This window comes from Alnus glutinosa, chromosome 12, assembly GCF_958979055.1.
Source record: "Alnus glutinosa chromosome 12, dhAlnGlut1.1, whole genome shotgun sequence".
Taxonomy (NCBI): domain Eukaryota; kingdom Viridiplantae; phylum Streptophyta; class Magnoliopsida; order Fagales; family Betulaceae; genus Alnus; species Alnus glutinosa.
In genome coordinates this window covers 5180885-5195362 of record NC_084897.1, presented here as the reverse complement: position 1 = coordinate 5195362, position 14478 = coordinate 5180885, and the positions used below count along the sequence as shown (strand labels likewise).

The 14478-nt window shown below is 35.5% G+C and overlaps 2 protein-coding genes across 3 annotated transcripts; one reads left to right on the top strand and one right to left on the bottom strand.

Annotated features, from left to right (window-relative positions):
* Positions 1 to 6010: 6010 nt before the first annotated feature.
* LOC133852340 (rho GTPase-activating protein 2) lies at positions 6011 to 9364 on the top strand. Of its 2 annotated transcripts, none has more exons than XM_062289081.1 (4): positions 6011 to 6509; positions 7512 to 7641; positions 7754 to 8104; positions 8340 to 9364. In XM_062289081.1, exons 1-4 carry the CDS (start codon positions 6199 to 6201, stop codon positions 8961 to 8963), a joined length of 1416 nt encoding a protein of 471 aa, XP_062145065.1. In that variant the 5' UTR covers positions 6011 to 6198; the 3' UTR covers positions 8964 to 9364. The 2 variants fall into 2 exon arrangements, with proteins under 2 accessions (XP_062145065.1, XP_062145066.1); XM_062289082.1 differs by having other exon boundaries at positions 6012 to 6509; positions 7521 to 7641.
* A 2202-nt stretch (positions 9365 to 11566) lies between these two features.
* Positions 11567 to 12361, bottom strand: LOC133852471 (protein OVEREXPRESSOR OF CATIONIC PEROXIDASE 3-like). Its single transcript, XM_062289236.1, has one exon. It carries the CDS (start codon positions 12271 to 12273, stop codon positions 11833 to 11835), a length of 441 nt encoding a protein of 146 aa, XP_062145220.1. The 5' UTR covers positions 12274 to 12361; the 3' UTR covers positions 11567 to 11832.
* Between the last annotated feature and the right edge of the window lie 2117 nt (positions 12362 to 14478).

Sequence of the window (14478 nt, the reverse complement as noted above, 5' to 3'; positions counted from 1 at the left end):
TATTTATGGAAACTTCTCTTACCCATGAAATATGAAGTAATTATATGTAGTTCAAACTTCATAGGGATAAAAAAAAGTTTTCCCTTAGATATTTCTCTTCTTCTTTTTTTCTTTTTTTCTTTTTTTTTCTTTTTTTTCTTCTTTTAAGGTTCAAGTATTACGATGGGAATTACATTATAAAAAGATAAATTTTGACTTTTACTAATAAATTTTTTTTATCAAATGATATTTTTATCTCTTATAGAAATAAAATAACGACGAGAATATTATACAATCATGAATCTTTTGGTTGTGTTAATAAAATTCGTCAATGATGCTTATTGTGTGCCAGTGCTACTAATTTTGTCGTAAAAAAGGGGAAAATATATTTTGCTATAAAATGAACAAAAAATTACCATTCATGACGTGCACATGCATTTTTTCACTTGACTTAACCAAATTACCTTTAAAAATTATTAAAAATTGAAAACAAAGAAAAAAACATGAAAAAATAAAATAAAATTTGAGGGCCCAACTAAATTGAGGAGTGGTTCTTTTTTTTTTTTTTAATAATTTTTAAGGGTAATTTAAATAGTTCAAGTTAAAAGAAGTCGTGTGTGACATGCTATAAGTCACTATTTTGTTACTGTTGTGTTCCTTTAAAAATTATGTGGTTTTTAAAATTACCATTGAGCTTGTAATTGATCACTATTGAATTTTGATTAAGTTGTGATTTTAAAGGACACATCATTCTTGGAGGGACACAAGAGTAACTTCTAGAATTACTCGTAGCATTACTTGTAATCCTAAAGGCTAATGGAGGGTGTAGCTTTTAACGAAATAGTAATTGGAGGGCATTAGAACAGTAGATTCTCTTAGATTTTTCTTAAATTTAGAGAATTAAACTACTTTTTAGTTCTCTATTCAAATAAACTCCATAATACATTCCCTTATTCTTTCTCTATATGTTAAAAAAGTTAAATTCTACACGGAGCATATATTAGTAGTAGAATATATAATATGGCAGAATTCCATTTTCATAACAATGGTATTCAAGGTGGAGCAGATATTAATAATAGAATATATAATTTAGTAGAATATTTTCCTTATGTTAGAATATATGTTATGATTTGATACTTACCATATAAGATAATTACTTATTAGAGGGTTCATTGTAATTGATGGTAATCAAATCAAATAATTTGATTATCATACTTTTTTTTGTTTTTTCATAAGAATATGTTGAATTCCATTACTAAAGCAAAAGAGCCTTGCTCGGCTATTACAATATGTTGAATTGGTGAAGGACATTCATTAATCCACACAGTATCTAAAGACTGATTAACAGCTAGTTTTGCCAAACCATGTGCTACCTGATTAGCATCTCGACTTACATATTGAACTGCATGATACTAAAAAACTTACATCATAGTTCGAACATCCTCCAGCAATTGAGCATACATGCTCCAACCCTGAGCATTACACAAGGTTTGCACCACCTGCATGGAGTCCCACTCAAATACCACATGTTGACAGCCCAAGTCTCCACATAGTTTCACCGCCTTCCAGAGAGCAATAGCCTCAGCCACAGTAGGGTCTCGTATGTATGGGGTTATGGAAGCAAGTGCAGCAAGGACTACCCCATGTTTATCCCACAACATCGCCCCCGTTCCCATTGTTTTTGTTGATGGGCAAAGTGTAGCATCCCAATTCATCTTAAGGAAGCCCCAGTTTTATGCTCCCACTTCTTCGTACTCGGCCCTACCTGTCGTTATGGCCTATGCTCCTGAATAGCCGCTAGCTTGAAACTAACCACTGCCTCCAGTGCTGACTGCACCACGTGAAACGGGAAAGTAACCTCCCTTCCAAAGACACAAGCATTACGGTGTAGCCATAGAAGGCGTGCAACAGTCATTGCTTCAATCAGATCATCCCTGGATAGTCGCTCCCTTATCTGGGTAAACCAACTAATGCCATCATCTTCCACTGAAGAGACCTTCTGGATTCGCCTAGAACACTCCTGCCAAACTGCCACCGAGTCTGGACATGCCCAAACCATGTGCCAGGTTATTTCATGACCTATCAAGCACATAGGACACAACTGGTCCGATACAAAATGCCTGTGAAATAGAACTTCCTTAGTGGAAGGGCATTCGAGCATAGCTTCCAGATGAAATTTTTTACCACACCCGGGTGAGAAGCTTCCAAATTTGGTTCCATACCTCAGTCGACGCCCTTTGATTCGAACTTTCCCCCCTTTCTTGACCTCTTTTAGCCATCTCTTGATGATATGAACTTTTGACTGAAAAATAGCCATTAGATGTGCCCATCCATACCAATTTGTCGGTGTTCCGCAGAGGGCTAAGTGCCAAATTACAAATGGCTTCCACATCTGAACTAAGGAAAAAGTCCCGAATAGCACCAACTTTCCACCATCTCGAGTCTCGATCTATAAGATCACAGACTCGCATGTCTGGGTTCCAATCCAAGACTAAAGACTGCATCTTATAGGGAGGATTACCTATGAGCCATTTGTTGCCCCACACCCTATTGCTTTCACCATTTCCGACTCTCCAAATCAAACCCCATTCTAGCATTTCCCTAGCCTTGATAATGTTCCTCTAGGCATACGAGGGATTGTACCCTAAAGAAGCTTGCAAAAAGGAACCACCAAGGAAGTATTTTTCTTTGAGGACAATGGCCACCATGGATTTCAGGTGTTCAAGAATACGCCATCCTTGTTTTACTAAGGGGGCAGTGTTGAAGACCTCAAAGTCTCTGATCCCATTCCCATGTCCAACTTTGACCTCCCCAATGTCTCCCAGCTAAGCCATGACGACTTTTTGGAGGAGTTATGCTGCCCCCACCAGAACCTGCTACTCATGGAACTGAGTTTTTAACAAAGAGCTTTAGGGAGAAGAAAAACTGACATGTTGTATGTAGGAATGGATTGGACCACAACCTTGATTAAGATCTCCTTCCCTGCCTGAGATAGAAGCCTTTTCCTTCCAACCATCCAATTGAGCTTGTACTCTCCCAATGATTCTAGCAAAAATGGCATTCTTGGCTCGACCCACCATGGCAGGCAATCCAAGGTATCTTTCATATCCACTAAAGGTCGTAGCTCCCACTGCTGTCCTAATAAGTTCCTTGAAGGCCCTGCTATTGTTTTTGCTAAAGAAAAGGGAGGTCTAAGCAATGTTGTGCTTCTGTCCAGAAGCTAATTCATATCTCTGTACCAAATTGAGCATATGTACCCATTCTGGAAAATTAGCCCTGTAAAAAATCAGGCTATCATCTACAAAAAACAAATGACTCAACCTGTAACCATTAGCAACAATAGGTATCCCCGAAATCCTCCCATCCTGTTCAGCATTTGCAAGCAAAGGGCTCAAACATTCTGTACAAAGGAGGAAAAGGTAAAGGGACAAAGGGTCCCCTTGCCTAATCCCCCGAGTTGGAATGATTATTATACTTATTTTTATTTTCACCTCTACTGTTTTAATATTTTATAGTTAAGCATGATGAAATAATGAGAATGGATGTAGAAAATTAATTCCAAACCTCGTGTTTGAAAAAGGTTTAGGTTCCCTTTAATATTCATAAGGGTCTAGGTTCCCTTAAAACCTAACAAATTATCCGGTTATGTGTTTGTGAAATCATTCATGTAACACTATATCATTTAAATAATCTTTCAAAGAGAAATGCTATTTCTCCAATTCCCATCAAATTCTAACAATTTTTTTTTTAAAAAAATCAATCATTTAATATGTAAGATCACATGTAGGAAAACATATCCAATGATTGGGTTAAAAAATGTTCGCTGAGGGGAATAGGATCCTCTCCATTTTAAATGAAATGTCAGGATTTAAAGTTGATGTATCTAATAGTGTATATGAAGGCAATGTTAGCACGTCTTTTAAAAAATTTAAATAATGTGAAATCATATACATCATTAGATGCATCAACTTTAAATCCTGACCATCGAATGAATAGTATCAATTTCATTTAAAATAGAGAGGTTCTTATTGGTTGGAGGAGTAGAATGTCTCTCAAATAAATGTTAGAAAAAAAAAAAATCATTTAAATATTCTTTCAAATAAATGCTAGAGAAAAGAGAGAGAAAAAGAAATGAGAGATAATGCCTTTTTATATTAAACGAATTTTTAGGGAAGCAAAAGTATACCATAGATTTAGGGTAGCACTTGTAGTTCCCTTGGTTTAGGGATCATTTTAGGAAAGTTACTGCAAGTACTTTTAAGTATCACTTATTTTTATATATAAAATTTGATATTTTAAGTGCCAAGTGTAAGTTCTCAAGAAATAAGTGTATTTTTTCAAAAATAAAATCCAAACTAGGCTCTAAGCCATGAAAACAGAAATCTCATAAATATTTATAGAAAAAGAAGAACTTCTATAAGATCTTAGCATAAACCAAGACCTTTGTGCCATCCAATAAGAGGTTGACACATCAACCTAGAACAAGAAAAACAAATATTTGCAAAACCCTCGATTGAACCTTGATTTCACTCTTTCAATTTGAAAGAAAGGAAAAAAAAAACCGCCCAACCAAACGTTGTTGCCGCCGGTTCCGCCATTCCTCCCCCACCGATAATTTCAACCTCTCTCTCCATGACTCTTTGTTATTGGAATGGATGATATATCATCTATAATTGGAGATCCACCACTATCGCCACCCCCATTGGTTGGGGTAGCTTGGCCACCCCCAAAAGGGTGGCTGCTGGTTGGGCAGTCACCCATTTTTTCTTTTTATTTATTTATTTATTTATTATAATTGACACGTGTCACTCTTATTGACGCTGACGTGGCGCCTAATTAAATTTGTCAATTTTTTTAATAGAATTTAATTATAGGGAGTAATTTGTAAATTAAGCTAACCACAAGGATCTTTAAATTAATTTTGATACTAGATAGAACGATTTGTAATTTAAGAAAATCACAAGGACGAAGAGTGCAATTTTTTCTAATATTTATAGAAGTAGGAATGTGTTTAAGGTTAAGAAAATCTAAAATAAAAGCATAATCCCATTTACCTATAATCACGGGAACGAGATAGTCATCATTGGAAATATCAAAGTTGTCCTCATTTGGCTGGGGCCAATCAGAATCATGCTCCCCAACGGTCTTCTACAAATTCGAATCAGTCTTTTTTTCCAATGAAGAATGTCCTGGATTTTCTTGGAAAGTGACACTGTCAAGTCCACCTGAAGAAAGGTCATCTCTATTCTACCAAATCCAATTATTACTTCAAACTAACTTTGGCTTCACATCTTCTTTATAAGAAGACAGCAAAAAAAAAAAAAAAAAAAAAAAAAAAAAATGAAAAATTTCAAATATTTAATAGAAGACCGACCAATATTTGATTCGAAATTAAAAAAAGAAAAAGTATTTGTGTCCTATAATCCATCTAATTTTTTTTTTTTTTTTTTTTCAAATAATATGTCATAATCTTAAGTAATCTTTCATTTTGAAAAATATATCATCTTCCCATGATGACATATTATTTGAAAACCACTTTTGAGGATAAAAATTTGAGAAGTAGAGCATTTCCCAAATCTTAATGGACTTGTAATTGAGATGTTTAGAAAATTGGATATTCTAGTTTGAAACGTTTTGAAGTTCAATATCCTTAAGTCAAATTAAATAGACCAATCCTTTATAACTGGGTTTTTTTTTTATTATTATTATTATCATCAATACACTCCAAAATTCCAAATCATAATAACTAAAATATATATATATATATTTTTTTGGTTAAATCCAAATACCAATTTCTAAAAGAAGAAAAAAAGGTTTTTGAACTAATTCTGCTAATTCTAATACGTACTTTTTACTAATTGTAAGGGAGACAAGTCTAGATGGTGCCTAATTAGCCCTTGAGTTACGTTAAGGTCAGTAATTGTCCGAATCCTGCCAGTGGCAGTCACGTAAATGTGACAAAAAACGAAGGTCAGAAAGGCCCAATAGTTTAAGATAAAGTAAACCCCCCAAGGAAGGAATTTGAAACGAGTGGCCGTTTGAAGTTGAAAGAGGTTCAAAGTTGTTTAACTTCAAAAACCCAACTTGAATGCAACCCAACAAAACCCATTAAACCAAAACAAAACACAGCCTCAGAATTGAAGGCACAAAGAAACACCGTTGGTCCGTTGCTGATAAAGAAACTCACAGACACTCTCAGAGAGAGAGAGAGAGAGAGAGATGACGGGGCTCGTGATGGTGACGAAGGGAGGTGGGTGTGGTGGGAAGGGAGGGAAGGGAGCGAAGAGCTCGGAGGAAGAGCAAAACCAGCTCTCGCTGGTGGCGTTTCTCGTGGCGGCTCTGAGGAAATCCATGGTGGCTTGCCGGGTCGATAGGGGAGAAGATGTGATGTCCACCGTTCATCACATGGACATCGGGTGGCCCACAAACGTGCAGCACATCACCCACGTGACCTTCGATCGGTTCAATGGGTTTCTGGGTCTGCCTGTGGAGTTCGAGGTTGAGATCCCAGGTCGAGTTCCCAGTGCTAGGTATCAACTGCTCTTGCTTTTCAGCTTTTCGTTTCTGACTTTCTGTGCGGTCTTGGTTTTGCCAGATTTTATCTGGGTTTTGCTTGAAATGCTTGAAAATATGGTTTTTCTTTTTCTTTGGGGAGCTTAGATCTGATAGAGTAGGAAACAAGTTGTTTTATTTACTAAATTATGGATCTACAGAGATTCGCTCAGGACCTGAGCTTATGGTTGAAATTTTTTAAGGTCTTCTAGCTGAATAAACCTCAGATGGTTAATTTAGAGTTTTTGAAAGTTGGAAGGAGAACAATGTTGTGATTAGAAGCCCCAAACGCCCCTTTATTGTAGAGTATGCGGAGGAGAAATGACAAAATGTTGAGAGGCTGTTCTTTATGTTGTTTACAAGTTATATTTCATTGAAAAATATTATCTGAAGTCAACTAAGCCAAATAGTTCTACTAAGCTGAGGGATTATTTGGTCTTCGCAGGTCCCTAAATCATATAGTTCACTATTCAAAAAAATTAGTTTTTTTTTTTAAAAAAAATAAAAAAAATAAAAAAAAATCTTTTCCTCTACTTTTCTGAGCTGGGAAATGTTACTTAGTGGAAGGGAGTCCAACAAAATTTGGGGAACTCCGTTGAACTGATGATTTGGGTTCTTCTAAGTATTCCACGCTCTTGTAAATTTGTAACTCTCTTGTGGGTATAGATGAAATTGGGTTGTTTCCAGGCATTAGATGTTGCATGTTAGATTCCCCTAGCCACAAAATGTACTTGACTGATTTTCATCTGAAATTACAGTACAGTTAATTACCATAAAAGAGTTGGAAAATGGAAATTTTTTTCTCTACCGTTTTACTATTGACACGTTTACTTTTGAATCTTCTACTTTCAACTCAACAATTTTCTAGTAGCTCAAATTAATTGTCAGTTTGCTTTCTCCTACCTTGCCTCTCTTAAAAATTTCCTCTTCTGTTGATTAGATTCTGCATTTTGTAGATTGTTCTAACTTTTATTTCTAAGATTTTGTAGTGCAAGCGTGTTTGGAGTTTCAGCAGAGTCAATGCAATGCTCTTATGATTCAGCGGGAAATAGTGTACCCACTATACTCCTACTAATGCAGGAGCGCTTATACTCTCAAGGAGGCCTAAAGGTACTACTTTTCTGAATACCGATATTCGTTTACTTGATCATGGTTAATTGTTTATCTTAATTTTGATAATAAGTGAGTTCTCTTACTGGGTTCTTTAAATGTTTCTTTGTAGGCGGAAGGAATTTTCAGGATAAACCCAGAGAATAGCCAAGAGGAGCGTGTAAGGGATCAGCTGAATAGGGGCATTGTCCCTGACAATATTGATGTCCATTGCTTAGCAGGGCTTATTAAAGCCTGGTTCCGAGAGCTTCCTTCAGGAGTCCTTGATGGACTTTCTCCCGAACAAGTTCTCCAATGCAACACTGAAGAAGAATCTGTCGAGCTTGTGAAGCAGCTAAAGCCAACTGAGACTGCATTGCTCAATTGGGCTGTTGATCTTATGGCTGATGTTGTTGAAGAAGAGGAATCTAACAAAATGAATGCCAGAAACATTGCCATGGTTTTTTCTCCAAATATGACTCAGGTACATAACTATTATCTAGTTAGCATTTTTGAGTAACCCTTTTTGCTTGCTCCAAATCTGTTTTGCTTTCAAAGAAAAGAAATATACCTTCAAGCTGATAACCGATAATTTGTTATAGTTGCTTTTGTTTTGAATTCGACAAGTCCGTGGATTTGCTTTACTTCTTATGCCCCGAATTCTTCTTTTGTGAGTCATCTCATGCAGTAAATTTACTTTTTGTTTTTTCTTTGATTAGATGTCTGATCCATTGACGGCTCTAATGCATGCTGTTCAAGTAATGAACTTGCTCAAGACCCTGATTATGAAAACACTAAGAGATCGTGAAGAATCTGTAACTGGAGGATATTCACCTATGTCATCCCGTTCATCCAATCAGGAAATTGATGAGGATTTTGACAGTCAGCAAGAGATGGATATGAGCTGTGAATTGAGAGGACCGACGTCAGATAATGATGATAACGCCCCTCATAACATCAGCAGTGAAGATGAAGATGAGGTGGAGTCACTGGGTGAGGTAGAGGAATGCTTCCTAAGGCAATTGGATGAGAATAAAAGCACTACAAATAGTCTCTCCGAACAACCAGAAAATGATTTGCGGTTGGAGCATGCAAGTCCCTCAAGTTGCAATGTGGAATCTGGTATCAGTGGTGTGTCATTCACGGCAAGCAAAGATGGGAAATCCAGCTCGAGTTCCAGTGATGTGGAAGAAGACATGGGGACCAGTCTGATTGATGTGGGATCAAAGGTTGGGGAAGAGAGCCCATCAGTAGGAAGTGCAAGCACCAATGATGTAGAGATGATGGATAAATCGGAGTTCATTTCACCGATGCCGTTGTTCGCGTCTACACAATCTGCCTAACTTGTTTCGTTTCTGCAGCGTCGGTAATATACTTTGTTTGCTCATGATTTGCTCCCCACATTCACGATTGCTTGTGTAAATTAATACAGCAGTGGGTGAGAGGGGCTTTTGTTAGACTCGGGTAGGGAGAGAGAGTGTTGCTTGTGGATTGTGAAAGAGTCACGGGTTCAGCTTAGGGCTGAACTCGTGCTTGTTTGTATCTTTTAGTAGTGAACGATTTCTAACCTTGGCTTTTTCAGATTTGACTGAATTGTTGTTAGAAGTCCAGTCCTGTTTCTATGTTTAGCATTTCAGAAGTCTGTATTGAGTCTTAGCTAGGGAGCTTGATTTTCTTGTGTGAAACTCTGCTTGTTATATGTATGCTAGATTCACATGCCTTGTATGATTCAGATTCAAAGGAACTCATACTTTAGCATTGTAGTTATGCTCATGGTTGGAATCCATTATGGCATGACATTCATTGGTTATCGTAGGAAACAACTTCGTAAGATGGGTTCCATGTCTTCCCTGCTAACCAATCTACAGCCTAGTTGACAACGAAAGCAAGCAATAACAAGATGGGAGAGAAAAGTAGACTGCTGGTCCGCTTTTGAACCTCATTATGGATATGATCGTTTCATAAAGTTCATTGTATCCCGTGCTCAATTAGGGGCACGAGTATAAGTATCTCCACAATAATAACCTGAGTAATTATTAAAAAAAAAATATAATTCTCTATTTTAGCTATTGTTTTTTTATACCCTAGCTCTCCAAACAGATTTTCTATTCTACTTTTTACTTGCATTTAAATATATATATTTTTTATTATATTTTTGCCAACACTCGAAGAAAGATAAAATATTGAATTTTTACACATTCTTTGAGCTACACCGTACGAATGTTGCACCAGTTCAATATTCTAGGAAAACTACACAATTTATGAAAGCAAAGCAACCAAAAACAAAGCAATTGAACATTTAAAAAAAAAACAAAAAAAGCAACAAAAAACAACAATGCATAAAAGGAAAACATAGCAACTAGAAACATACAATAAGACTGATAATTCTTAAGATTGACCATGCAATTGTCATATGTGCTTGATAAGGTCAGATTGCAGCTGAGAATGAATTTGACCGACTCTAACATTCACATGCCTTTCAATGAACTCCAAAAATTCAGGAGTATGATCGTGAGAAATTTGTATATAAAGAGTTTCATCGATTTGTTCATATTCAATGTCACTAGCATTGTCAACATTTCGTTCATCTTCAATAATCATGTTATTTATTATTATGCACGCTTTTGCAATGAAAAGTTGGTGGGAGATAGAGTGGGATACATGAATATCAAATTGTTTTAGTTTTAGTTTTAGTTTTAGTTTTTTCCTCAATATTTTATTAGTTATAGAATGAATAGTTAGTAGGCTATAGAGCAGCCTATTCACTATTCATTCTACAAGGAAAATAGTCATTTTGCATCATTTGCTGGATTGAAAAATAAAATTGATAATAGTCAAATTTAACTATTTTGAGGCATTTGATTATCATCCTAGAGATGCTCACTATATATGTCAATTTTAACTCGACCAATTTAATTAAACGGGTTAGAGTTCTAACTTGTTAATTTCGTATCGAGTTTATAGGTCGTGCCAAAAAATTGTCAACCTTAAATATTATGTTGGGTTTGGGTTGTATCGAGTTATAGATATAAGACAATATTAGTCAACTCTAATTCAATTTATTTAATTAAACTGGTCAGATTCTTTAACCCTAATTCATTAATTTATTTGGGTTCATATCGAATTTGTCAAAAATTGTCTCCCGTTAAGTAGACTACCTTTACTAAGTAAAAGCATTCTCATTATCTGTCTTCTTCCCAATTGTTGTAGGTTTTATAAGTGATTTAAAATCCCCCTAAAGAATCGGTTACTTTAGATGTTCACATCTATATTAATATGCGGAAATTAAAGAAAAAATTAATTAATTTTACCAAGAATTTGTCCTTTTTTTTGTACGTTTTTACCAAATAATCCCTGGCCTGATGGGAAATTTACTAGTGTTGAGATGGTGGAACTTGATCTAATCATAAACCACAACTTGCTAATTGCATGTCTTTCAAATCACCTTTTAATCAACTAATTGCCATTTCTTCATATTCCATCCTTAAAAATTCGTACGATTTAAGAGATAGGATTGCGACGTTCACTTGTCTCGAGCCGGTGAACTCGATGATACCTTAAACTGTACGTAATAGGTGGGCTCGTAGCCATCTCGATCTCTTAATTTTTAGAATTTTTATAATATTTGAAAAGTTTAATTACAGAAAATCCTGATCCAATCTTCTCACTGTGATTCACTACTCTCCCCTCCTCTGTCAAAAAACAGTATCGGAAGTTCCACCCGGCCGGCCAGTTGCCTCTTCCCAAGCTACTCCAACTGATATATCTTTGGCCCTAAAGAAAAAGAAAAACATTTTTGGCACCAAATAAATATGAGTTGATCGATCTCTTAATAGAAAGCTAGTGAATGGCTGATCTCAATTGAAGCAGAACCAGGCGTCTCATTGCTAGCTAATTTGGGCGATCGAGCAAATTTGCTGCAATCCACGTACATAACTGGGTATTTAACATATAAATCACCATCGTGCTATGAAAATAACACATTACTAATAATTAATTGAGAATATTGTTGGCAATTAATGTTAGAATTAATGATAAGTATTTATATATTAACACATGTTATGTACAATTCTCAACGTTTCTCTTTCAAAACCCACCAGACAAGAAAAAAAAAAAAAAAATAGAGAAAAAGAAGAAAAAAAGAAAAGAATACTAGCTATGAAATAAACATATAGAAAAAAAATAATAATAAAAAACAAAACAAAATTCAGGTTATGATGCCAAGCATGCCTCCCAAAACAGCCTGTTCTTCTCGGCCTCATCCATCAACTCTTCACTCGAATCAACAGAAACACTTGATTTCCGTCGGCCTGCAGCTAGCTTCCAATTATGTTCCGAAGCCCATGCTGGGTAACTATGGCCTTCCTCCTCCTCCTCCTCCTCATCATCATCATCATCATCATCATCGTCACATTCATCATTAACACACGCTTGAAGAAGATCACAATCGTGGAGCTCATCAACCCCAGGAGAATCAGACAAATCATAGCTGCATGACTCTGCATCATCGTCGGCCATGGCAGCAATATTGTCACCCTGACGATCACCCATGATCATGGGATGAATAGTATCACACGAATCCTCTTCAGAATCTCCCATAGCTTCAAAGAGAAAGAAAGAAGACACGTCCATATCTCGTTTCACAAAGAACATCAAAAGCTCAATATATGCATAGACGACGAGACGACGCAGCGCGCGACTTGTATATATATGAAAACTCTAAAGTAATTATCAAAGAACGTCGGCTATCAGCTTGTTTAACACCTTTTTGTATAGTGGTGGGTTAGCTTCCCAAGTGGACCTCCTCAAATCAGCCAACTTTAATTAAAGGAAAAGAAAAAGGAAATATAAAGTAAAAAAAAAAAAACTTAACTGGTGGAAGCACGTTGCTGGGGGTTCTAGAAGGAATACACCTAAGGCATGCCAAAAATGGGTCGACCCGCTTTTCTAGAAGGAAAACAATGACTTACATGGATGGACAACCTAAATCGTCTAGAAGGAAAAGTCAGTTTTTGTCCACGTGTCGCGCACCCGTTTGCAGATTGGGAAGTGGGGATATCTGTATCCACTTCATGCCTTTTTGTTACTGGCTGCACTAGTTGTAAGCTCGATCTTGAAGCACTTGAGTAACGAAAACAAACAAAGTGCGTTACTTAAACCGTGGGAGGAGGGGATTGTTATTGGACCTTTTCTGTTTCTCCATTCTGCTAATTCTGTTCATGCCCACTGGAGGAATATTATTCATTTTAATGGATATAATTTCTCCTTTCCTGTTTCTAATTAATGGATAAAAAAAATGAGTGGATTAATTTTATAGCTCGATCTCTGTGTTCTTACAACTCCCTAGATTGCCAAAGTTGTTTTCTTTTTTTACTATATACTACGGACCATTTTATCTTACAGCTATTTAATAATGCTGACGTGACAATTTTAATCGGTTTTTTATTTTTATTTTTTTAATAATGACTGGTCTAAAGGTTGGTTGGAACGGTCGCATCAACATTGTGAAATAGTTGTGACCCTTCTGAAATAAAAATGTGATTTTTAGCATTACTCTTTTTTAAATTGTAAAACTAGAGATGAAGATACGTACCTTGTTATTAGGTTGCTTGAAGTATAAAAGAGCCAAGGAACGAAGCCAGCTTTTAGGCTTTGGGGGGACCAAATTGAAAAAAAAAAAAAAAAAAAAAAAAAAAAAAAAAAAAAAAAAAATTGTATAAAATTTATTTATTTATTTTTTTAGTTTTTTTTTTGGAAAAAGCTTGAGGCTTCGGGGAAAAAGCTTGAGGCTTCGGGGGGGGGGGGGGGAAATTTTTAAAAAAAAATTATGAGTAGATATTTTTTTGGGGAAAAAGCTTGGGGCTTGGGGGGACCATGGACCCCCCAAGGCTCTACCTAGCTATGCCCCTGGCTACAGGAACCCACTTGCCTTAGGCAATCTAGGATGTGGAGACCCACTTACTCGAGGCAAGCCCCGCAAACCCTCTCTTAGTCAGTCCGAATTACACAGAAATTTGGGCAACTTAATAACAAAAAAGAAAAAAAAAATCTTATTACTAAAATGAAAAATACTAGAGTTCTCAATTTTTTTTTTTTCAAAATTTGATCTTCAAATGATTTGTCACAATCTCATAAAATAGTGACACATTTTTCAAATTAATAAATTACATGAGATCGTGACACATTATTTGAAGACCATATTTTGAAGAGATTTTTTGAAAAGTGTAGCATTTTTCTACTAAAATTTATCTTCTCTCTTTAAAAGATGTAATATATATATATATATATATATATATATATATATATATATATATATATATATATATATATATATATATATATATATATATATATATTTGAAGTAATTAATACTTTACAAAGAAAGAGAAGAGAATCTATATAGTCAAAATGGGTATAATTTTTTTTATTAATTTATTTATTTTTTGTAAGAAAGGAAAACCATATAGTCAAAAAAAGACTCCCCCATCTCTTTCTCTCTCATTTGGAAATTAATTTTATTTCTTCAACGATGTGATAGTGTCAGCAATTAAATAATATTAATATTTGAGAGAGTCTTAAACAAGCATGCCAAGGGATTGATCTAATAAGCCAATTTGTAATTGTTTAAACATGATTAATTACTTGTATAATTTGGGTGCGACTTCATCGTACGTTCTCAGTGATTATCCAAGAAAAAAAATTAAAATATTCCTTAATTAAAGTAAATAAAACGTTTCTCCAATTCAACAACATTGGTTGTGTGATTTGTGAAGAGAGACAATTAATGGTGTCTCGTCACATGATTAAAACGTGGCTACCACACAGACGTACGCCGAACAACGGTCCACAGCTTTCAAA